Source organism: Pelophylax lessonae, assembly GCF_965119305.1.
Source record: "Pelophylax lessonae genome assembly, chromosome: 4".
Taxonomy (NCBI): Eukaryota; Metazoa; Chordata; class Amphibia; order Anura; family Ranidae; genus Pelophylax; species Pelophylax lessonae.
In genome coordinates, this window is record NC_138771.1 from 630,646,067 (window position 1) to 630,671,995 (window position 25,929).

At 41.7% G+C, this 25,929-nt stretch overlaps 1 protein-coding gene across 1 annotated transcript in view; it reads right to left on the reverse strand.

Annotated features, from left to right (window-relative positions):
* LOC309552859 (uncharacterized protein) overlaps positions 1–24,988 on the reverse strand; it is a 50,549-nt gene extending 25,561 nt beyond the window's left edge. The window contains exons 1-5 of the mRNA XM_082253770.1: positions 24,872–24,988; positions 18,333–18,719; positions 11,034–11,366; positions 8,457–8,816; positions 462–662 (exon numbers count right to left, since the gene is read on the reverse strand). Of these exons, the coding sequence (XP_082109896.1) occupies positions 462–662; positions 8,457–8,816; positions 11,034–11,366; positions 18,333–18,719; positions 24,872–24,908 (1,318 nt within the window). The 5' untranslated portion in view covers positions 24,909–24,988. The remainder of the gene's footprint in view (positions 1–461; positions 663–8,456; positions 8,817–11,033; positions 11,367–18,332; positions 18,720–24,871) is intronic.
* Between the last annotated feature and the right edge of the window lie 941 nt (positions 24,989–25,929).

Sequence of the window (25,929 nt, forward strand, 5' to 3'; positions counted from 1 at the left end):
AAAATATTAGTTAAACCGACAAGTGCTTTTATTATACACTACTATTTCTTTATACAACAAAAAATAATTCAGATTAAATATTTAGCACAGTGAAACACTTTTTTAAAGATAAAAAGTCCATTTTATATACAACTCTATAGATCAGACCAAAATGAGGGACAAATGGGGAGAAAAGAGGGACAGAGAGACTTTTTTTTTCCAAATCAGGGACGGTCCCTCGAAAGACCGTTGGGACAGTTGGGGACTATGCAATGGGGACACTAGTTCTGATGACCTGATATGCCCCTGAGATATTCCCTTAGTTGCAGAGATTTCTTCTATGGGACAGGAAGTGAAGGTAAATCTCCCCAAAGGGACAAAGATGGTAAAAATAAACCTTACATGGGTTATTACCTTCCCTTACTGTATCTAAAATAAAAAATAAAAAGTTTGGCCTATAGTTTTAATTTAAGCTTACTCACCTTTTGCTTTCAAAACTATCAAGATCAGGATGATAATAATCATGATAATGGCAGAGGTAATGATAATACTGATTATGGAAATTGGCAATTCTTTTGGGGTCTCTTGTGTACGACTTATTCCATTTTCATTTATAGGAATGTCTCCTGTAATAGAATGGATTCCCTGGTTAGAAACACAGAATCTGTCCTGACAGTGGAAGTCTAACAAAAAAAAAAAAATGAAATGAAAATGTAAACTAACACAAAGGAAAATACATGTAACAAACCAGTGAGCCTAAATTACAATTTGTTCTAAAAGAACAATAAATATAATTAAAAATAAATAAATAAATAAAACACGCAAAATACATCATAGCCATACAAAAGCTGATATAAATAACATTACATTTAGGCCCCGTTCACACTGGGGCGATCCGACTTCCCGGGGCGACCTCCGAGGTCGCGGTGCGAGCAGCGCGCCACGACCTCGGAGCGGCCGGCATGGACTTCATAACATTGAAGTCTACGACGGTCGCTCCGGGTCACCCCAAAGAAGCTCCGGACCCTTTTTCTAAGTCGGAGCGACTTGTGTCGCTCCTATTAGAATGGGTCCGCAGCTTCTCTATGGAAGGCGACCTACGGCGACCTGTGAGGAGACCAGGTCGCCTTTCAGGTCGCCCTAGTGTGAACGGGGACTTAAAAGGAGATTATAATGGTCAATTTTATTACATTTTTTAGAAGTGTATACATTTATAAAGTAATAGTAAAAATTTAGTGCTATTCATAGGACAATAAAGTGAAGAAAAAGTGCCAATGCAATATACTCCCCTACACGTAAATAACCGCGAATGATTACCGGTAATTCATTTTGTAAATATTATGTAAATGTGTTAATTAAATTCATCAATCAAAAAATAGATAAATAAGTGAATAAATAAATGAATCAATAGGTAAATGATTAAATAGATAAATTAATAATAAATTAATAAAGAAATAAATAAATGAGCAGCACGTCAAAAAAACGTTAGATACGCTCAGTAATGCGCAAATACACACCGCGCTCAAATATAAAAATAGTGCATAACAAAAAAGTGATCACATTATTCCATAAGTGATTGTGAGTCTCTATCAATACCCTCACAATTACTTATGGAATAATGTGATCACTTTTTTGCCATGCACTATTTTTATATTTGAGCGTGGTTTACTAACCCCTTTGCACATTTATAAAGTAATGTTTTATATCTGTGTAGCACCCTCCTAGGTAGGTACTAGTGAGAAAGTATAGTTTTGGGCTCTGTCTGCCTATTAGAGGGGCAGCAGGCAAATCTATATTGCTTTCTGCCTATCAGAGAGCAGGATCTGTGCGTGAGGTCTGCTCAGTGAGCTCAGTATGTGATTCATTGGGTCTAGATAGTGTCTCACACTGGTCCAATAGGGAGGCATTTTGGACAGTGGGAGGAAACCTGACCAATGGGTACACAGGCTTTGATACAGTCCCGGTGATTGGTGGAGACTGGCTGTCTCAGTGCATTATGAGATACTGTATAAAAGCCAGGAGCACATGTACTGCAGGGTCTTTTTGCTGGTGAGCAAAGTCCTCCTCTGTAGTGGTGGCACGTGGTCACAGGCGGCCAGCCTGGGGATCAAAGGAATGGAACTGAACCCAGCAGTTCAGGAGAACTGACTAGAGAGGTAGAGACACTGGAGACCCTCGAAAAACAGTATTGTGAGTACAGGGGATCGTGTCTAGGGGCCTGACCTGAGGGGGGGCCACCCCAGAGTAGGATAGTCAGAGGACGGGTGTCAGTGTGTCAAGTGAAAGGGGATACTAGGAGAGTATCCTGAAGAGAATTAGTTCATCAAGTTTTCTGGATAGAGACTTAATCTAAATTCACCTAGTGGCAAGGTGAATCAGCAGACTGGCTGTATCATCAGACAGGAGTCCTCATATTTTGTGAATAGTTTAATCTGGAGTACCCCACTATTCCCTTCTCCCATTCCTAATTTAAATAAAACAGCAAAAACAACTACAAACCCCTGGACTGATCATTGACTCAGCGAAGAAGTGAAGTGTTAAATTGTGAATGCCAGTGTTGCAAACGGTAACCCAGGGGGACCCGGGATTGTATTATCCAGCAGCCCTCAAGGGGGCAGTGCTACATTTGATTTTTTCTACTGCTTATGTAAAATATTTTTTGTACAAATAAATATTAAAAATGAAATCGAGGAAAAAAAAATTGTACACATGACAAGCCAAATAATTTACCCCTAATGATTATCCTAGGTGTAGATCGCTGCTGTTACTATACAAAGTATGGTTTCATTGATGATGGATACTACAGCTATTGCTCTTTTTCCAGGGATTCTGCCATTTGCACTCCCTTTCCTCCCCCTTTTCTATTCACAAAATGTTTTGTATTCTGTTAGCTGAATTCAGGACATTCTGTGAATGGACAATGGGGGAGGAGGAGCAGGAAAATAACAGGATCTCCCCTCGTCCATTTACAGAACAACTTGTATTCTGTGAACAGAATGTGAGGTATTTTATGAATACACACGGGAAGATGTAAAGAGAAGATGAATGACAGGATTCCTTTACTGTATGAGAGTCAGAGCTCCCAGCCACTTTGATGGAAGAAGAGCGCTGGCTATAGTATCCAGCATCAATGAACTTATGGCTTGTTCAGTCAACAACAGGGATCCAGTCCTGGGGTAATCATCTGTTCCCAAAATTCAAGGTATTCCCTGAATGGACAAGGAGAGAGGAGGTAAATAAAAAGATCTCCCCTTGTCCATTTAAAGAACAACTTGTATTCACAAAGTATTTTGTGAATAGACAAAATGACAGCTGGAGCTCTCAGTAGCATTGTCACTCGGCCTCAATGAAGCTATATTTTGTCCAGTAAATTTCAGTGCTCCCTACCTAGGAGAATCATCTGTTTAAAGAAAGCAAGGCATTCTGTAAATGAACAAGGGGAGAGGGAGAAGAGAGAAACTGACAGGATCTCCCCCTGTCCATTCACAGAATAATGTATATCCTGTGGGCAGAATACAAGGCAATTTGTGAATAGACACGAGATGAGGAAAGGTACGACTGGATTCCTTTACTGTATGGAACCTGAAACTCTCAGCCACAGCACCAGAAGAAGAGTGCTGGCTATAGTATCCAGGAGAGATGCACCCAGATTTTGGTGGCCGAAAATAGTGTTTTCAGCATTTTGTCGATTGATAAAAAAGCAATTTTGCTATGATTCTACAGCGATTTTACCACAATTTTGCCATGATATTACTGTGCTTATGGTGTGTTTTTCATAAGTCCTTTTACTAAAAAAAAAGCTTCAAATACGTAACACGGTTGCGTTATTGATGAGTTCTTGCATTTCAACGAGGAGATGCATTTTTGGTGCATTTTCTTTAATTGTTGACCAAAAATGCAGCAAGCAAGATTTTTAACACCAATACAGAAGCACAATGGGCCAGTGTGAAGACATACATAGAATTTAAAGGGAATGCGTTTTTCTCAAGCTTTTCTTGTGCAAAAGGTGCCGATAATGGGCGACAATAAATTCATAATTATTTAAAGTCCTGATATTAATTAAAAAGTTAAATATAATACAATTATATATAAAAGCATATACTGTATGTATGTATGTATGTATATATATAATAAATTTTTTTCTTTTTTTTTAACTGTCATTTTTCTGTTTCGGTTTCGGCCAAGTGCATGCTGAATGTTCGGCTTCAGCACCAAAATTTCCAGTCGGTGCACCTCTAATATCCAGTATCAGTGAAGCTATGGTTTGTTTAGTTAACAGTGATTCAGACCTAGTTTTTTTTTTTTATCAATAAAGAAAACGTATATGACTTGTAGTATGCACAAAAGAAAAAAAAAGAAAAGAAAAAATAGATTTCCAATTTAAAGCAGAACTCCAGTCAAACATCTAAATATGCAGGTATTAAAAATCTAAAAAAATTATGTATATATATATATATATATATATATATATACACAGTATCTAACATAAGTGAGTACACCCCTCACTTCTGTGTAAATATTTTATTTTATCTTTTCATGTGACAACACTGAAGAAATGACACTTTGCTGCAATGTAAAGTAGTGAGTGTACAGCTTGTATAACAGCGTAAATTTGCTGTCCCCTCAAAATAACTCAACACACAGCCATTAATGTCTAAACCGCTGGCAACAAAAGTAAATACACCCCTAATTGAAAATATCAAAATTGGGCCCAATTAGCTACAAGGTCTCAGGTGTGAATGGGGAGCAGGTGTGTTCATTTTGGTGTTATCGGTCTCACTCTCTCATACTGGTCACTAGAAGTTCAACATGGCACCTCGTGGCAAAAAAACTCTCTGAGGATCTGAAAAAAAGAATTTTTGCTCTAAACAAAGATGGCCTAAGCTATAAGAAGATTGCCAAGACCCTGAAACTGAGCTGCAGCACGATGGCCAAGACCATATAGCCGTTTACTAGGACAGGTCCCACTCAGAACAGGCCTTGCCATGGTGGACCAAAGAAGCTGAGTGCACTTGCTCAGCGTCATATCCCGAGGTTGTCTTTGGGAAATAGACATATGAGTGTAGCACCCTACAGGTAGGTGCTATGTAAATGCATAGTGGGCCTTGTCTGCCTAACAGCAGGGCCATGATTTCTTTTTGCCAGGGTGTCATGGCTTCCAGGTGTTTCTGCTGAGAGTGGAGTCTCCCCATTGACCCTGTGAGAGGCTTCTCATAGGGCAGTGGAGGAAACCCAATCAGGGACACATTCAGGCTTGTAACTACCTCAGAAGGCAGATTCTGCCACAGAGGATTCTGGGAGGGGATATACGTTTGAGGGGAGTGCATGACTCATTGTCTTTGGCGGGCAGCAGAGTCCCAGAGGGAGAGGACAACTGTCTCTCCTCCTGTCAGAGGAAGCGGATGTCTCGGGTGCTGCCTGAGAATCCAGAGAGTGCTGAGTTGAGCTGAAGGGGATCCGGTGTGCCGAGAACCAGCGGAGAGCGAGAGAGGTCCAGTCCCAGGAAAGTCTACACAGGTCGTGAGTACTGAGGATTGCCCCTGGGGGTCTGCCCAGTGTCAGTGGGGACCACTCCGGAGAAGGTTCTGGGATCCAAGTATCAGCTAGCTGTAAAGGGGGTACCTGGTCAAAGGACCCTTAAGTGATAGAGGGGGTACCTAGGTTGAGGACCCTGAAGTGTTAAAGGGGGCACCTGCAGTTTGGGCCCTGATGAGTTAGTACATAGTGTGAGTGCATCAATTGAGAGTTGCAGCAGTACAGAAATTCAAAACGAGCTACCTCAAACCAGCGCAGGACTGGAGGGAGCCAGTTAGTAACTTTTGAACAAAGCAGTGTCAGAAGTTCAATATTCTACAGTCCTGGATCTTCTGGACTAAGGTTGAGGTTCCAGCACAGTTTTCAGTGTTACATTACTTTCAAGCATCAGGAAGCGTTGGCTAGCGTCGACTGGCATTAAGACAGCCCTGACAAGCACATTTTTGCTAAAGAGTCCCAAAAGTGTACCTAGTTGAGCCAGAGGAGTATCTCACTCATTCCCTTCTCCCATCCCCTAAAATACAATAAAACAACCAAACCAAGATGCTGGAATTGTCATTGTCTCAGTGCTCACACCCAGGGTCGCAGCTCACATGGGCTGGAAAGGTAACCGGTAACAATGGCAGACCCACATCAGGCTCAATACCTGGAAAACCTGCTACATGAGTGCTGCCAGCTTTGCTGCAGAGGTTGAAGGGGTGGGATGTCAGCCTGTCAGTGCTCAGACCATACGCTGCACACTGCATCAAATTGGTCTCCATGACTGTCGTCGCAGAAGGAAGCCTCTTCTAAAGATGATGTACAAGAAAGCCCACAGGAAAAATGAATTCCCAAGTTTATCAAGACATTTTGCAGGAGAACTTAAGGCCATCTGTCTACCAGCTGAAGCTCAACAGAAGATGGTTGTTGCAACAGAACAATGACCCAAAGCAAAGAAGTAAATCAACAACAGAATGGTTTAAACAGAAGAAAATACACCTTCTGAAGTGGCCCAGTCAGAGTCCTGACCTCAACCCGATTGAGATGCTGTGGCATGACCTCAAGAAAGCGATTCACACCAGACATCCCAAGAATATTGCTGAACTGAAACAGTTCTGTAAAGAGGAATGGCCAAGAATTACTCCTGACTGTTGTGCACGTCTGATCTGCAACTACAGGAAACGTTTGGTTGAAGTTATTGCTGCCAAAGGAGGTTCAACCATTTATTAAATCTAAGGGTTCACATACTTTTTCCACCTGCACTGTGAATGTTTACATGGTGTGTTCAATAAAAACATGGCAACTATTCATTCTTTGTGTTATATTCGTTATTCGTTTAAGAAGACTGTGATTGTCTATTGTTGGGACTTAGATGATGATCAGATCACATTTTATGACCAATTTGTGCAGAAATCCATATCATTCCAAAGGGTTCACATACTTTTTCTTGCAACTGTATATATATATATATATATATATATATATATATATATATATATATATATATATATATATATATATATGCATCTCATAAAATTAGAATATCATCAAAAAGTTAATATATTTCAGTAATTCATATCAAAAAGTAAAACTCATATATTTTATATACAGTAGATGCATTACACACAGAGTGATATATTTCAAGCATTTTTCTTTTAATTTTGATAATTATGGCTTACAGCTAGTGAAAACCCAAAATTCAGTATCTCCTTCAAAAGTCTTTGTTTATGTAGTGCCAATACACAGTGCCTTTAATGCAGGGTCATTGGTGTCAGTTATAGGAACCACCGTACAATGTCACCACCACCAGCTCTGGCACTACATAAACAAAGACTTTTGAAGGACTCTTCTTGCTTAGTTGGATGTTTTGGATTATTTATGCAATTTATGCACTTTATTTATTTGCACTTTATGAAAGGAGGGTAACACCATCCCGCGCTACTGAAATTCTAAGAAAAATAATCTGTTCTTTTTTGTGATGAATTTTAATTTATGTATAGTTGTCACTGAGGCTTTATCAACTGTGCAATGTGAAAATCACCTGCAAGACGCACACTGCTATGCGACCCAAAGTTGTTGCTAAATAAAGCAGATGTGTGTGATGCAGAGTAGCAAAGCCTTTTGCAGTGGACTTAAAGCCTCGGTGACAAGTTAACGCCTGTTCTTGTTGTAAGCGTTAAGTCCACTGCAAAAGGCGTCACACACATCTGCTTTATTAGGAGCAAAAGAAAGGTGCGGTTAAGCAAAAAAGTCATTTCTGAAGGTTTGGCATGCTATAATTCTGGTTCTGGACATGCTACAGAGCGGAAACTTCACAAGTACACTTTTTAGACCCCCCAGACACTAAATCCAAAGAAATCACATTTTTTTTCCAATAATTTTTTCAATAATTGGCTCTCTATCAAAAATGACAATTTTTAAGAACTTTTTTTTTGTGTGATTAATAGTCCCTGGGGCATGACCCAGAACCCTAGGCACTTTTTAGGGGCATTTATTGGGTTTTAGGGCTTCAAAATGGTGTTTTTTGATTCCCGAAGTTCGGGTCTCATTGATTTCAATGGGGTTCGTGAATCCGAACCAAACTTTCGGGAAATTCGGGTGTTCTGGTCGAACCAAACTTTTCAAAAGTTCGATCATCCCTAATGGACACGTTTGTAGTCTATATCAGGAGAGCAGCCTAGGGTGACAACCATAGCTCCCTTCATAGATATGGTGTCTATCAAGTGTGACATTGTATAGCCACTCAGGAACAGAATGTGTGTTTTTTGCAGGATCACCAAGTGAAAATAAAGGGGGAAAAAAACCTAGAACAAACAAAAAAAAAAATAATTTAGCCATCATTTTAAAGGAATATACTGGATTGTTTTGTTTTTGTGTTTAGGTGCACTTTAAGTTTTAATTTATACCAGGTATCTTAAAATAATAAAATAAGAAATATGAGGTCAGACATCCTTTTAAATTACCTTCAACGTTTAGTCTGGTCCCTCCTCCGTACTTAATTGAATCCCCATATTGGTTGTCACCGTTACACATTTTGAACACCACAAAGCAGTGAAAGGTTGTGTTGTCCTCGGTCTTTACATCTTTTATATGGAGGTTTGCTGTCCCCGTTATGTTTGTTCTTTCTATATACCTGGAATTCACCATTTCCTGGTAGGGGTGGTAGGCATACGGTCCGGTTACATTCCCCACTCTCCAGTATACATTGACCCGCACAATATCTTTGTAAGTGTCGGGTTGGGTGTAGGAACAAGTCAGATTTACAGATCCTCCTTTTTGGACTTTGATTTCGGGATAATTCATAGTATTGAATGATTTCTGGTCTAGAAAATAAGAACATAGCAAGATTTGACTCTGAAAGTGTATCACATAATGCACACAACTACTGTGCTGTGCAATAATCTGGAACATTTGTGAAAAATGTTGCAAAGTGAGTTTGCTTTAAAAAATAAAATATAATTTATAATACAAAATAAATAAAAATGAAATAAATATCTTTTTTGTACATTTTTTTTTTAAGAAATCAGCATGCAGGTTGTCTTAAACATCTAAAACTATGCGTAGTTCTTCTATGGGTTTAAATCTTAATTGCTCTGTCTATTCATATAATCCCAGACAGACTCATATTATGGGGGCCCTTCCATTCTTTTAGGACGTCTTGCTTGTTCTTCCTTATATACAGTACACACATACTGTATGTATATATATATATATATATATATATAGGGACATGCTCTATTTGATTTTCACTTGCTAGGGCTTTTTCTAAGTTCGAGGTGTGCAACATACATTTGTTGCTAGACAATTGTTGGACTTTGAACTTAGCAGGTTACTACATTGCTGTGCAGCAACTGATATCAGTGTCTCTACCGGGGAGAATCCTCCTCACTTCTAGTCCAGGTAATGGTATCAGACAAAATGGAATACGAAAATTTTCCTAATGTGGGCAGAGAGTGATCTGTCAGAGGTTCTAGCTTTATCACAAAAAAAGTGTTGCTGTTTCTAAACCAAAGGGGTACAACTCAATTTCTTTGCAGGCCACATCAGCAGTATGGTTGCCCTCAAAAGGCCAGTTGTATCTGGGGTGCACTATGCACAGAGTGCAGAGTTCAGGATTACGCTACATACAGAGTGAAGATTTCAGGAGTGTACTACATACTGAGTGCAGAGTTCAGGGGTGTGTTACGTCCAGACTGCAGGGTTCAGGGGTGCGCTATGTACACAGTGCAGAGTTTAGGAGTGCACTAAGTACAAAGTGCAGGGTTCAGGGGTGTGGTATGTACAGAGTGCAGGGTTCAGGGGTGTGCTCTGTGTACACAATGCAGAGTTTAGGAGTGCACTAAGTACAAAGTGCAGAGTTCAGGGGTGCGCTATGTACAGAGTGCAGGGTTCAAGGGTACACTACGTATAGAGTGCAGAGTTTAGGAGTGTGCTACGTACAGAGTGCATTCAAGGGTGCACTATGTACAGAGTGCAGGGTTCAGGGGTGCGTTACGTTCAGAGTGTAAAGTTCACGGGTGAGTTGTATAATGAGTGCAGGGCTTAGGGGTACACTATGCACAGAATGCAACAACTGCCCCCCCCCCCCGACCCAAAGCTTCCTCACATCTCTACTCTTCCCTATTTTCTAGCCCAGCTCTAGTACCTCCCTGTATAGGCGGCTCTACTACCCATGTATTTGGCTCTAGTACCTTCCTGTGTAGGTGTCTGCCTCGCCTTGTAGGGAGATCGTTCTCTCTCTTAGATTCTCAGAGATCTGTCCCCTCCATGCCCCACTATGAGTGTGTAAAAGGATCTGCTATCTGGGGGTTTACAAGTGACAGCGGGGAGCGAGAGTGGAGGGTGAGAGCCGGAGGTGGCGGAATGGAGTTCCGCTATGTTCTGAATGCAAAACTGGGTGCGAGGGCCACATGACAAGGCTCGGTGGGCCGGATTCAGCCCACAGGCCTTATGTTTGCCATACAATATGTGTTCTAAACCCACCGGACTGAATAAAAAAATAAATAGAAATAAGACTGGAATTAGACTTTTGCAGCACTTGGGCAATTAGAGTATTAGGTTTTGCTTTTTTAACCCATTTTACATGGTCTTGCTTTTTTATCTAATTTTTAACTTCTCATTTTTTAACCCATTTGAATATGGTTTTGTTTTTTAGCTCAATTCCCAGCCATAATTGTGCTTTAAAATGCACAATCAGTCCTGGTCAGTTTTGTGTAACTAACCTTATATCAGTGATGGGTAGTTCCACAACTTGTTACTTTTTCTTTCTCTTGGCTTGGATGTGTATGGTATTTACTGTATAGTGTAGACCTGATATATGAGTGAGCCCAGATGTGACTATCAACCCTTTATCATCTATACATGAATCTATACAGTTGCATGTTTGATTGATTGGGCAACTTGAACATTGACTTCCATTAATACTGCAAAGCCTTCTTGTCACATCTATTTTTTAGGAAATGTGTTCAAAATGTGGAGAACGATGGCCATACACCTAAATCAGATTTTTTAAACAGAAACTGACCTCATTGTGCTCATACCTGCAACAAGAAGTGTTGTTATTTGTTTGCTTAAAAATCCCCTTGTAGTAGTAGTGACGTCACAGCAATAACCACCCTTATTTTTATTGTTGGTTTTTCGTATGTGTAGTGAGATATCTTGAGGGTAATTGACCAGTGAGTATTGGTTATCTTGATGTAGATTGTCCAATATATAATTTTTTTTTTCAGTAGTGTCACAAATTTGCGAATTGCTGTCTACACGATACCAGGTGACTTTCTGGACTGAATCCATGCTCTTGTAGTGACAGGGGATGACAATGTCTTCATCTGGTACAGCAATCAATTCATCCAACTGAGTGGGAATTTTCTGATCTAGATAATGACAATAAGATATTATTTATATATATTGTATATGACCTCTGACAATTAAAGTGAAAAATATTAATTATTTTTTTACAATGGCATCTGAAAGTGGGTGGGATATATTAGGCAGCAAGCAAACATGTTGTCCCTGAAGGTTAGGTTTTGAAAGTAGAAAAAATGGGCAAGCGATATGAGTGACTTTGACAGGTGCCAAACTGTAATGGTTTGACAACTGGGTCAGAGTAATTACAAAACTGCAGCTCTTGTGAGATGTTCATTTACCACAAGACAAAAGTGGTCCAAAGAAGGAAAACTGACAAGAGAGGGTCAAAGACTACCAAGACTCATTGATGAAGGTGGGGAGTGAAGGCTGGCCTGTGCGGTCCTATCCAATAGAGGAGCTACTGTAACTCATATTGCTAAGAATTTGATTGCTGGTTCTGATAGAAAGGTTTCAGACCCGGTTCACATTTGTGCGAGTGCCGGGTTCGCATGTAATGTCGGAGCGCACTGCTCCGACATTACATGCGATCAGCTGTGCGGTGCGAGTTTAGCCATACAGTTTGTATGGCTAAATTCGCATCGCACCCGGTGCAAACACGCACAGGAGGCATTTTTGCAGCCGCATCAGGATCGGATCGCACAGCGGTTCACACTTGTGCGATCCGATCCTGTGCGAACTGCACGATCGCACTGCGATATGCGATCAAACTGGGGGTGTCGTTAAGATTACATTGACACCCCCAGCGTATCGCATATGGCAGTGTGAACTGCCGGGGGTGCGTGTGCGATGCGGGAACAGGCTGCGAATTCGCAGCCTTCCCGCATCGCATAAATGTGAACCGAGCCTTAGAACACACCGAGCATCGCAGTTTGTTGTGTATGGGGTCGTGTAGCTGCAGACTGGTCAGGGTGCCCATGCTGACCCATGTCTACAGTCAAAAGTGCTTACATTTTCCATGTTTGCATCATAATTGGATAACGGAGCAATGGAAGAAGGTAGTTTGGTCTGATGAATCACGTTTTCTTTTACATCATGTGGATGGCCGGGTGCGTGTGCGTTACTTACCTGGGGAAGAGATCGTAGCAGGATGCTGTATGGGAAGAAGGTAAGCTGCTGGAGGCAATGTGATGCTTTGGACAATGTTCTGTTGGGAAACCTTGGAACCTGAGATTTATATGGATGTTATTTTGACATGTACTACCAACCTAAACATTGTTGGTGACCAAGTACACGCCTTCATGGAAATGGTATTCCCTGTTGGCAGTGGACACTTTCAAGACAAAACCAGAGAAATTCCCAGTTTAACTTACCAACCAGTCTGCTTACCAACCAAATTAACCTGTCCAACAGCATGCGTTAAAAACAGGGGTTTACCTGCAGTCCTAAATTCTGTAAATTTATGAGAGTCTCCACAGTGGGAGCACATGGATTCTAATGGGTAGCTAGGGGGCAGGTGGGCCTGTAGGTAACCCAATCCTCCTTAAAGGTAAAGGGGCACACTGGACACCCACACATGCGTTGCCCTTCCATGTGCTACATCTTGTGATGGCCAGTTATAGGTGGGGACAGGGGCCATTTTGCTTGTTACTGATGAAATGTTGATGAGGGGACACACTTGACACCTTTGCTACCATTGTGCTATGTGCTGGGTGTCCAGTGTGCCCTGTGTTGCCTTTCCATGTGCTTCTTGCTGTGAAGGCCATTTATAGGTGGCGGCAGGGGCCATTTTCTTGTTATTGGCCTCTTTTGGCAGGTTAATGTGCCCTGCAATACTGCAAAAATGATTCAAGAATGGTTTGAGTAACTCATCAACAAGTTGGAGGTGTTTACTTTGCCTCCAAATTCTGTGATCTCAATCCAATTGAGCATCAGTGGGATATGCTGGAAAAGAGCTCTAGTGGCATCCATGCCTCGATGGGTCAGGACTGTTTTAGTGGCAAAAAAGGAACCTACTCATTATTAGCTGGGTAATCATAAAGTTATGGCAGATTGGTGTATTTTCTTACCTCAGAGTTCAGCTTTAACCACTGTACGACCGCTCGCCGAGGTTATACTGCGGCAGGCGGCCTCTCCTCCTCTCCTGCGCAAACCGCCGTAGGTTTATGTTGGTCGCAAGCAGGGAGCTAAGGGGTGAGCGCGCGCCACCAGCAGGGCACTCCTACCCCCCGCTCGTCAGCGGGGAAGTCAATGCACGGGGCAGGCGGCTCCGATTGCAGCCTGACACCCGCGATCGTTCCCTGCTGAGAGAGAAGGACGAGCAGCTGTTGTAAACACATCTCACCGTTCTTCTTTCTGGAATTATTACAAAGCGCCTGCGATCCTTCTATATAGGATCACAGATCTCTATGATCATTTCACAAGCCATGCCCCCCACAGTTAGAATCACTCCCCTAGGCTTTTTTTTAACCCCTTGATCTCCCACAATGTTAACCCCTTCCCTGCCAGTGTCATTATTGCAGTAACAGTGCATATTTTTTTAGCACTGATTACGTTAGTAATGTCACTGGTCCCCCCAAAAGTGTCAAAAATGTCAGTTAGGGGTCCGATCTGTCCACCGCAATGTCGCAGTCCCGCAAAAAATCGCAGATCGCCGCCATTACTAGTAAAAAAACCAAAAAAAAACCAATAAAAATGACAAATATTTGCCCGCAGTTAGTAGACGCGATAACTTTTGCGCAAACCAATCGAAATACGCTTATTGCGATTTTTTTTTTTACCAAAAAATATGTAGCAGAAAGCAAATTGGGCTAAAATGTTAAAAAAATTCTATTTTTAATGTTTTTTTTTTGGGGGGGGAATGTTATATAGAAGATGTGAAAGATGTGAAAAATATTGTTTTTTTTTTTTTTTCATAATTGTCGCTCTTTTTTTGTTTATAGGACAAAAAATAAAAATTGCACAGGTGATCAAATACCACCAAAAGAAAGCTCTGTTTGCGGGGAAAAAAATGACATCAATTTTATTTAGTTACAGTGTCGCACAAACGTGCAATTGTCTGTTAAAGTAATGCAGTGCCGAATCTCAAAATATGGCCTGGTCATTAAAGGGGGAAAATCCTTCCGGTCAAGAAGTGGTTAATGTACTGTGGAACCATTGAGAACAGATTAATTTAAAAAGATGGAGTGTGTAGATGAAAATCTGTGTATAGCCAGCTTTAGCTTCAAATTTATAATACTACCCTTCTGAACCTTAGTCACATCTCTTTATGCATTGAAATGTTTCATCGTCAATTCACATCGGAAAACATGTGTTTGAACGTGTGCGTTCCCATGCGTTTTCGTGTTTTCCAGTGTGTTGCGATTTTGACAATGCAAATCGCTCTGGAACATGGAAAAAGCAATGCGAGTACTACTTTTTCAAAACACACTGCACCAAATTGCATAGTACTGCAGTACCATGTGATTTGGTGCCCGCAAACAGCTGCGTTTGGGGTGTCATTGCCAATACATCAGCACCCAATTGCAGATCGCAAGGGCAGCACATTCAATGCAGGAAAAGCTCACAGAACACTCTTTTCCCAAACCGATCCTTATATTTGTCCTCCCTTTTTCTTCTTTCCTCATGGCTGTTCATATTAGGTTCCTGCAGTCTCTCTTCATATGTTTTATTTCCCAGGACTTCCACCATTTTTTTGTTACCCATCTCTGGACTCGTTCTATCTTATCAATATCTTTTTTGTAAATAAGATCTCTAGAACGGGACACAGTATCCTAGATGAGTTCCAAAGCTGGCTATGCACTGTGTAAATTCCCGATGAACCAGCCAAATTTACCTGTTGCATCCAGGTGGGCAGAACAGCGGCTGCATTTAATTTAGATGAAGCTGCTGTTTGGATATCCTGACAGAAGAAAAGTACGGCATAGAAATCTCTCCATCCACTCTATTAGTCTTGTTTCACATCTATTCGGTTGCTGTTGATGCGTTTTTCAGGCACGTTTTGCTGTGCATTTTGCCTTTTGAAACCCACATTTTTTTTATGCATTTTTCATACATTCCCCATTTGTTGCCCTTTAAAAACACTGTATTTAGCTGGTTGCTAAGGAGCAGGCGGGGAAGCCAGCTGCCATGTTCTTAACAACCAATGAGTCATCAGCTGTCAGCTGTTCGCTGACATTTAAATGTAAAAAGAAGAATTGCCGGCCAGAATTATCCTGAAAAATACAACGTGGGGTTCCACACCCCCCAAAGCCATTGAAGGGAACCCCACTCCAAAATTGCCATAGGATCAGGAAAGGGAGGGGATGAGCCATACCCGGCCGAATGCCCTCAACATGGGGGGCCCCAAAGCACCTTGTCCCCATAATGATGAAGACAAGGGCCATTTCCCCACAACCCTGGGCTGTGGTTGTAAGGGTCTGTGGGCAGGGGGCTTATTGGAATCTGAAAGCCCCCTTTAACAAGGGGGTCCCCAGATTCTGGCCCCCCACTATGTAAATAGTGTATGGGGTACATTGAACCCCCTACCCATTCACCCTAAAAAATGTCATATAGAAAAAAACCCATAAAGACAGTTTTTGACAATTCCTTTATTAAAAATAAAAATAATGTCCCCAGAAGTAGATCATGACGCCTACTGCACCGCCGGACCCAAAATAGTTTTTTGAAAAAAAAAAAGCTCCACACTCATCGATGGCTAACTGCTGTCTACCCGCTCCTCCGTCTGGCAGTTCTTAAATAGGGTGACCCCGCCCCCTTGTGACATCACCGAATATCGGTCATGCAGGAATAATATTAAATTTGGAAACATTCCTGAAAACGTGCAGCAGACAGACCTGACCCTCTTTCTCCAGCAATTGATGCGGTCCTTCATTCCCAAGCTAATAGATCTTGAAGTGGCCCATAGGCTCCCTAAACCAGCTTTCATCCCGGACACAACACCCAGGGATGTTTTGGCTCGCATCCACTTTCTCTAGGTCAAAGAAAGGGTTATGCTTGCAGCAAAATGCTCTGCTACACTACCTGAGCCATTTTCAGCTATCAAGCTCTGAGTCTATACTGACCTTTCTAAGATGACCATGTATAACAAAAGCAACTTGTCACCATCACCAAAGCTCTACTGTCCATATGCTGGAGGGAGGCCTGCATCTCCTGCAGGAATTGTGCAGCCTCCCTGTGATCCAAGGAGAGCCTTCAACACCACCATCACGCCAAATGGAATCCGACTGGTCAAGATACTTAAACTGTTTTTTTTTTCTGATGGTTGATTTTTAGCTGGGGTACTGTAGCATATGTTCTATAGTTTTTATTTTGCCAATCACCACTAGGGATTTGCCTGGTTCCCTATTGGTCTAGACTAACCCTCGTACCCCGCAGCCTTGCATCTAGTAGTTTTTCTGTACAGCAGCCCATTGTCTCACTCCACTCACAAAACTTTCTCAACTTATTATTTGCCAACTGCTTGCACTGAAAACTTAACTTGAACTCTACTCCCTTAAATTAACTTCAGTGCTACCCTTCTTTCTCTCTTTATTACCACCTGACACCACTTTCCTGCCCACATCTGACCTCCTACCATCTATCTACTAAGGAGACTCCACCCTCATCCATTTAATACCTCCAAGCTCACCTTTTGTCTTCATCTGCCAAGATGTCCTTCAGAATTGTCTCTCTCAGTGCCATAGGCTTAAACAGCCCATACAAGAGATCAGCCCTTATGAAGGAAAATACTAAACTACAGTGAGACTCTTTCATAGTGCAGGAAATGCATTTCTCTACGTATAAATCTCCTTAATTTAAGTTTAAAACTTTGACCATCTTTTTCTGGCCTCGGCAGAGAAAAATAAATGTGGAGTGCTCATAGCAGTACGCAATACTCTCCCATTCATCCTCATCCAAAAGGTAGCAGACCCTCAAGGTCGCTATCCCATACTTGTCTGCAACATTAATGACATCACATAGACCTTGGTCAATGTATACTTGCCTAATACTAAACAACTGCGGTTCTGCAAAAATCTTCTACGTCTACTATCTGCACATACCACCTCATCACCTCACCTCATCATTGAAGTTGACTTTAATACTGTTGAGGACGCCAGCCTGGACTCCTCCTCTAAAAAATGCTCTCACTATCAGACTCTAAACCACCAATTTTGTCAACATGACATATTCAATATCTGGCGCCGCCAACAGGGATCAGAACTAGACTTTATTTACTACTCACCAGCACAGGCTTCCTACTCATGCATAGACTTATTTCTAACCGACAATTGGACTCTTCAGGATGTAATTTCAAGCACCATTGGGAAGATAACATGGTCAGACCACGCACCTATCCTCCTAGAATTGAGCACTCCTAAAACCTGATCTCCAAATATGTGAATATTGAATCCATCCCTACTGACTGATCCCTCCATATGTTGTCAAATTTGTCAAGCCCATCAAAAGTTCCTTGAGATCGATGATAGTCCAAACATTGATCCCTTTATATTGTGGTCTACATATAAGGCATGTATGTGTTGAATCCTTATTAAACTGCATATTCATGTTAAATGGCAGAGAAAAAGGCAAACTGATGAGATATTAGCTTCCATCAAACTTAAAAAAGATCAACATAAATTACACCCTTCCCCCTCACTAACCGCTGCACTTCTTGCAGATAGACAGAATTGACATTCCCTTCTTCTCCATGACTATGAAATAGAATAGGACTTAGTAAAGAGGTTTGTGTTATGGACTTACCTCTGTTCAGAATGAACCTCACATACAACCACCTTACTGACTGTTTTGAAGCACCTAAAGCAGGGGTCCTCAAACTATGGCCCTACAGTTGTTCAGGAACTACAATTCCCATCATGCCTAGTCATGTCTGTGAATGTCAGAGTTTTTTTACAATGCTTCATGGGATGTGTAGTTCCACAACAGCTGGAGGGCCGTAGTTTGAGGATCCTTAACCTAAAAGTATGTTTATCTACTTACCTTGTCTCAAATATTAAAATCTGTTGGTTTATGGAAAAAAAGCACTATGTGATTACCTGAGAATCGAAGAAGGGTCCCGTACTGACTTTTCCAAAATGTTTCCTGATTTTGTTTGTTAAATATTTGGCAGCAGAATACAGGACCATCTGTTGGTTTCAGTCCTCTGATTTCCATATAATGTGTCCTGTTCCTATTAGGATTCTTCCCTGTGAAGAGACGCCCATTATATTTCTCTGCAACTTTTCCAGAAGAGATCTCATCTCTGGCATGCAAACATGATGTTTCATTTCCCTCCGACCAGCGGATGTCTATTTGTTCCTCTTTACCCAGTTTCTGGGGGTCGTTGTATGAACACGGTATAATAACAGATCCTCCAGATTGCACAATACGAGTTTTCACCTGATAAACACAGGACTTACCGGAAGAGGCTGCAATTCCTGCAACTAACAGAACAGACACAATATCATTCTAATATTAGTTTACTAAAGAGTAACACACCCTTCCATGATCTTCCAACAGTTTTATGTATACATTTTTCCATATTCTAAAAGCAAATGTTTCTTGGAGGCAGCATGCTATTCTTATGCAGATATTAAGGAAAGGCTGAGGCTGAATGTTACCTAATCAGAAGTCTTGTGACTCCTCTCAGCATCCTCTGCACTCCTCTCAGCATCCTCTGCACTCCTCTCAGCATTCTCTGCACTCCTCTCAATCTAACACCAAACCAGCAAGACTTAAAACTTCAGTCAGTCATTTTTTTCTATTGCTCCCGGTGTCCCCCTTTATTATCCATGGCATGCTCTGTTTGAGAGTCAAAATTAAACTATATGTAGCAATAAAATCACCCACAGAAAAAATGCAGAGCGGCAGCTCAAAATAATTCAAACACTAACAATTTATTTATTCATTTAAGGATCCAGTGACACATATAAAAATATCTAATGATCATGCATTGACTTCTACTGGTAAGAAAGGTGAAGCAATGTATGAAACATGTGAACCTCAATGGCTGTTTACCCTTGTTAAGGGATAATTCCTTCCCTTGTATTATGTTTTTGGTTGTAACATGACAAAATGTGGAAAATATCAAGGGGTATGAATACTTTTTCAAGGCACTGTAGCACATTTTTCACTGACAACCTGAAATATGAGAGAAGCAACTAATAAAAAGTAAATCAATGAATATTTTTAAAAGTATAAGCATTTGGTAAACATTAGCAAAACCAAAAGGATAATTTTAGTAAAATGAAACAGAATATAGACAAGCAGCTAACCCTATCTACCTTGAAGAAGAACTTTTTTTACACACAACATAGCATACTGTATAGAGGTCAGGTCTATGTAATGTTCTAAACTGTATAGCCATAGGCGTGCGCAAGGGTGTGCCGGGTCTGCCTGGGCACACCCTATTCACTGCATGCAGTGCTGATCCCCCCTATTGACTGGGCTTCCCTCTGTGTTGTGCCCCTCGCAGCGCTGCTGACTTCCCTCTGTCTTCTCCCCCTGACTCCTGCGGGGGGATGTTTTAGAAAGGAAAGTGGGGGAAGGGGCTAGTAAATATGTCATTTACCGTCCCCTTCCTTTTCTTAATGAACACAGTGAACACACTCACTCACTGTGTTCCTTCATAACTGAAGCATAGTAAACTGTGTTTACTATGCTTCAGTTTGTGGATGAACAGGAAGTCGCTCATTATAGAGCATTTCCCATTCATTGCCCAGTGCAGCTGTGGCTGCAGAGACATTTTATATAATTATTGAGTATATTGAAATATTGACACAGTCTTTGAATAGTGATGGGTAGCGCTGATTGTATCTCAGATACTGTTTTACACTATGAAGTGTCTTTCTATCTATGTTGGAATGTTAATTCCATTGAGGGCCATATGAAGTGTAATCTGTTTAAAGGTGGGAGAGTGTTGCTGTTCGATCGATTGGATTCTGTAACAAGTCAATCGATCACTGTATGTAGTGGTCCATTCTGGATGGTAAGAGTCAGTGTGTCGGTGGAGGATCTCTCACAAGATTTTCTATTTTGGACTCCACACCTATTGGACTCTTAGGGTTCTTTCACACGGGCGTTCCGATCAGATCCGCCTGTCAGTTTTTTAGGCGGATCTGATCGGATCCTCCATGCAGCTCTATGGGGCAGCGGGTGTCAGCGGAGGTCACCTCCGCTGACACCCGCTGCCATCCGCATCCGATCCTGTGCTGAAATCTGGATGGATGGAAACCCTATTTTTCCATCCGTTCAGTAATCGGAGAAGAGCGGATCTGATGAGAGCGGACAGGCGGTCCGCTCTCATCCGATCCCCCATAGAGGGCAGCGGGTGCTGAGACACCTCCCTCTCCGCTCTGCAAGCAGAGACGGAGCTGTCATCCGCCCGGCTCAGCGGGGATCGCGGATCGATCCCCGCTGAGCAACACGGATCCGCCTGCGGAGGCGGACCGTGTGAAAGAGCCCTTACTGTTGAATTTCCTGTCAAGGACTTTCTGTTAGTTTTTAGCGCTGCATCTTTGTATGTTTTTATTAGCTTGTACATGCATATAATCTACCATGTGATAAAGGGGTGTGACCACTAACACTAAAAATACTGGATGAACTCTCTACACACTGCTTTACCCTTTCAAGCAAACTTTGCAATTAAAAATAGGGATATTTAGTTCACACATAACTAAAGAGGGATTACTTTGACAATTGCCCAACTTAAACATGTATTGCAATATGTGTAAACTGAATATTCCTATTTTTGTTATTGCAAAGTTTGCTTAAAGCAGAGTTCCGGCCACAAAAAAAAAATTTCAATGAACATACCTCCGGGACAGTCAGGGCTAGTACATTCCACAATGGATAGCCTCTGATCTGTCCCTTGTTGCACTTACCTGCAAGAAGAAATACTTACTTATAAAATTTCTTCTCCAGCGTTGCCATCTCTGTTGTGGGCAGCTTGAAGCCAGCGCGATCCTCTTCCGCGTCCTCTTCCGTCTTCTTCGGTCCCACGATGCACTGCGCCGGCCCCGCCGTCACTTCCGGGTCTACAGCGTCATCCCTGCACAGCTTCTGGGCATGCCCAGAAGCTGTTTAGCAAGGTATGACGCGCCTACACCGGAACTGACGTCGGGACCGGTGCCGGCCCACTGATTACTGGGAGCGATGACGTTCAGCTCCCAGTAATCATTGCAAAGCAGAAGTGATGGCGCGGGCCGTGCGGCCGAGGGAGGAAGTGGAAGAAAGGTGAGTATTTTTTTTCTGCAATTACAAGGTAAGTAAAAAAATCCTAACTACCCATTTCTTTTTCAGGCGAGCTATAGCAAGTGGATGGCCCAAAATCGACTATGTCGATTTTGTGGCCGGAACTCTGCTTTAAGAAAAGGTATAGCAGCGTGCAGAGGGTTCATCCAGTATTTTTAGTGTTAATATGTGGTCACACCCCTTTAGCACCTGGTAGATTATATACTGTACATGTACAAACTAATTCGAATCTGAGCACAGGTATATATCTCTCTATTATGTAAAGGATAAGGTGCGCTAAAACAAAATAATGAATCCAACTCAAACAAATTTGCAAACAAATAAAGGTTGGATACCAAGTGAATGGTGTGTTTCAAAAAAAGTCCATAGAACATCAAACATAAGTGTCCATATATGATAAAATCAAACTGGTGCTCCACAAAATGAATGAATAGTTTCTTCAACTTCAGTGTTAAAACCCACCACCAAGTGAAATTCTTCCTTACCAGACGGAAATAAGGTGTGCACAAAATATAACTAATGACCATAAATAATCGTGCTTCCAAACTCCAAGTGAACCACCCGAAATATTCCCTTACCAGACAGCAGGTAATTGGCGCTTTTAATTCCACTAATAACGACTACTCCCTCCTCCGTATCCAGCCTACAGCAGGGTGAGTCTCAAATAGCAGGCAATGGGCGCTTGTAGTTCCACTTGTATCCACTACCACCTTCTTTCGTGACCAGCCTGTAGCGAGGTAAATCTCAAATCCAGTTTGCAGCTCTCTCTGCAATGTTGTCTGAGTCCCAGGGAATTAAAAGCGCCAATTACCTGCTGTCTGGTAAGGGAATATTTCGGGTGGTTCACTTGGAGTTTGGAAGCACGAGTATTTATGGTCATTAGTTATATTTTGTGCACACCTTATTTCCGTCTGGTAAGGAAGAATTTCACTTGGTGGTGGGTTTTAACACTGAAGTTGAAGAAACTATTCATTCATTTTGTGGAGCACCAGTTTGATTTTATCATATATGGACACTTATGTTTGATGTTCTTTGGACTTTTTTTGAAACACACCATTCACTTGGTATCCAACCTTTGTTTGTTTGCAAATTTGTTTGAGTTGGATTCATTATTTTCTTTTAGCGCACCTTATCCTTTACATATCTATATTCTTATTCATCTGGCAATGAATACCGGTAGCAGCTTTAACGTATCTCTATCAGTGCACCCTCCCCCATATACATATACAGTAATCCCCCGCTACATCGCGGTTCAGTTTTTGCGGTCCCGGTAATTCGCGGTTTTTTTTGTAATGTTATTTTACTATATAAATCATTAAAAATGAAAGATTTTTGTGTTTTTCATAGCTCTTGCTCTGTCTCTTAGTATCTTTTATGTGTTTAAATTAGTTTCTATTGTTTTAAAAGTGTGTTTAAAGACCTTAAAATGCTTCTACACGTACAGTGACAGTAAAAAAATCATGCCTACAATGCATTTTAATAGGGTTTTTCTATTTCGCGGAATTTCACTTTTCACGGCTGGGTCCGGAACGTAACCCCCGCAATGGAGGGGGGTTTACTGTATATCTCTCTATTGCATTGCAGGTCAGTGGCCAGACCTAAACCGTGTAGCTCTCCCCCATTTTGTGTCTTTTTGGGCCATGTTGGCATTGTGTCCACAGTAGCATTTGCAGAGAAGAGTAGGACTGGCCTTAAAGCGGAGTTCCACCCTGGTTATACATTTCTTTACAAAAATACCCCCGGGACAGTCAGGGCTAGCACATTCCACAATGGCTAGCCTCTGATCTGTCCCGGGTTGCACTTACCTTTCAGGAGATATACTTACCTTGAAATTGTCTTCTCCAGCGCTGCCATCTCAGGTGTGGGCAGCTTGAAGCCAGCACGATCCTCTTCCGCGTCCTCTTCGGTCCTCTTCCTCCTTCTTCGGTCCCACGATGCACTGCACCGGCCCCGACGTCACTTCCGGGTCGCGCGCGTCATCCCTCCACAGCTTCTGGGCATGCCCAGAAGCTGTTTAGAAGGGGATGACGCGCGCGCCCCGGAACTGACGTCGGGGCCGGTGCAGGCGCAATGATTCCTGGGAGCTATGACGTTCAGCTCCCAGGAATCATTGCAAAAGTCAGGAAGTGACGAATCGCCGTGGCCGCCGAGGGGAGGAAGAAGGAAGTAAGGTGAGTATATTTTCTCTAAAAGGTAAGTGAAAAAAAAAAAAAAATTGCGATTATCCATTTGTTTTTCAGGTGACCGGGAGCGAGAAGATGGAGGTAAGTATAAATTTCGGGTGGAACTCCGCTTTAAAGGGATTACTTTGACACAGTTGGCCAGCTGAAACATGTATTGCAATATGTGTGAACTAAATATCCCTATTTTTTTCATTGCAACGTTTGCTTAAGAAGATATAGCAGTGGGCAGAGGGTTCATCCAGTATTTTTAGTGTTATTATGTGGTCACACCCCTTTAGCACCTGGTATATTATATGCATGTACAAGCTATTGGGATCTGAGCACAGGTATATCTCTCTATTGTATTGTAGGTCAGTGGCCAGACCTAAACCATGTAGCTCTCCCCAATTTTGTGTCTTTTTGCACCATGTTGGCATTGTGTCCACAGTAGCATTTGCAGAGAAGAGTAGGACTGGCCTTAGAGGGATTGCTTTGATGCAGCTTAAACATATATTGCAATATGTGTGAACTAAATATCTCTAACTTTTATTGCAAAGTTTGCTTGAAACGTTATAGCATTGTGCAGAGGGTTAATCCAGTATTTTATGTGTTAATTTGTAGTCACTCCGCTTAAGCACCTGATACATTATATGCATGTATCTGAGCACAGGTATATCTCTCTATTGTATTGCAGGTCAGTGCCCAGGCCTAAACTGTGTAGCTATTCCCTACTTTGTGTCTTTTTGTCCCATGTTCTCATGGTGTCCACAGCAGCATTCAAATTTGCAGAGCAGAGTAGGACTAGCCTAAGAGGGATTACTTTGATGCAGTTGGCATATTGCCATATGTGTAGACAAAATATCCCTATTTTGTATTGTAAAGTTTGCTTGAAAGTATATAGCAGTGTGCAGAGGGTGCATTCAGCATTTTTAGGTGCATTATTGAAACATGTTACATGTTACACCCTAACTACAGGTGTAGCATGTTACAAAGGTGAACTTATCCGTAAACTATGGAACTTTGCATAACATCCCCTTTTGGGGGAGCTATATTTTTCTGCTACTCTGCTACACCATTCCCTTACTTCTATTACCATACAAAACTATAATACAGAATAAAAATAATTATGAATAATATTAATAATAATAATAACAATAATAACAGCCTTGTTTTGTATTTACCTTGAAAGCAAATGAAAATCAGAATGAAAAGTCTCATGTTTTCTCGTAGGGCAGACAGCAAAGAGTCTGTAGACGGACTGTGCGGTCACTAGGATATTAACTGGAGGATGAATGTTGATATAAAGAAAAAAGGAAGTGAGCTGAACTGCAAGGGGAAGGTGAAGAAATAACAGAACTTTTTCCTGAGAAAGAAAACATGCTAAAAAAAACCCCTACAAATTAACAGTAGGGAGAGGTGCGAAGATCTACAGATAGGCAAAAAGATGCACATTTCAGTATGCAGCAAATTTACTATATATAAAGTAAATTGAACCTGATCTCCAGCCTTACCTTCAGTCTTGCTCTGAACTCAACTGAAATTGCTTACTCTGATTTTAAGTCTAAAAGGTCTGTGAATGGTCCGATATCTCAACGACAACATGGGCCAGGTGCACACACGTGCGCATGGCTATCCAGAGACACGTCAGGAAGCGTGGAGTACACGTGATCATCAGGGTAAACACGCTGCGGGCAGTCAAACACAGTCAGGGTGAGAGGTTGGGTCACAGTGCAATTGAGCAACGAGTTCTGCTACAAATTGGGGAAAACAGCAATGCATGAAATATTGGTGGAAGTGTACTGGACTGAAGCTGTGAGCAGAAAATGTGTTTAAACCTTTTCGCGATGGGAAGGAAATGACTGAGAATGAGCCAAGTTCGGGTTGGTCATCGAACAAGCAGAACCCCAGACATGATCAAGCAGGTGCGCCAAATGAGCTTCTCACAGTGTGTTATAGAAACTGTAGCAAGTTAGCCTCATTTGATGTCTGGAGGACTGGAGGATGTCCAGGGTCAGATAGCCCTATCCTCCCCAGCCTTATTGGTCCTGGCTCACTTCTTCTCATCGTTGGGTTTTAGTTATTTCAATTATGGAGGCTCAGCATCAGATATGGGCAATACCCCACCTTGTTTTCAAAGGTCTTTGTAAAGCACCCTGTCGGACACATTTTGTTTAATATTTTTATTACCATGTTAATGAGAGGTAGGAGGAGAAACTAGTGAATGTGAAAAGATAAGGTT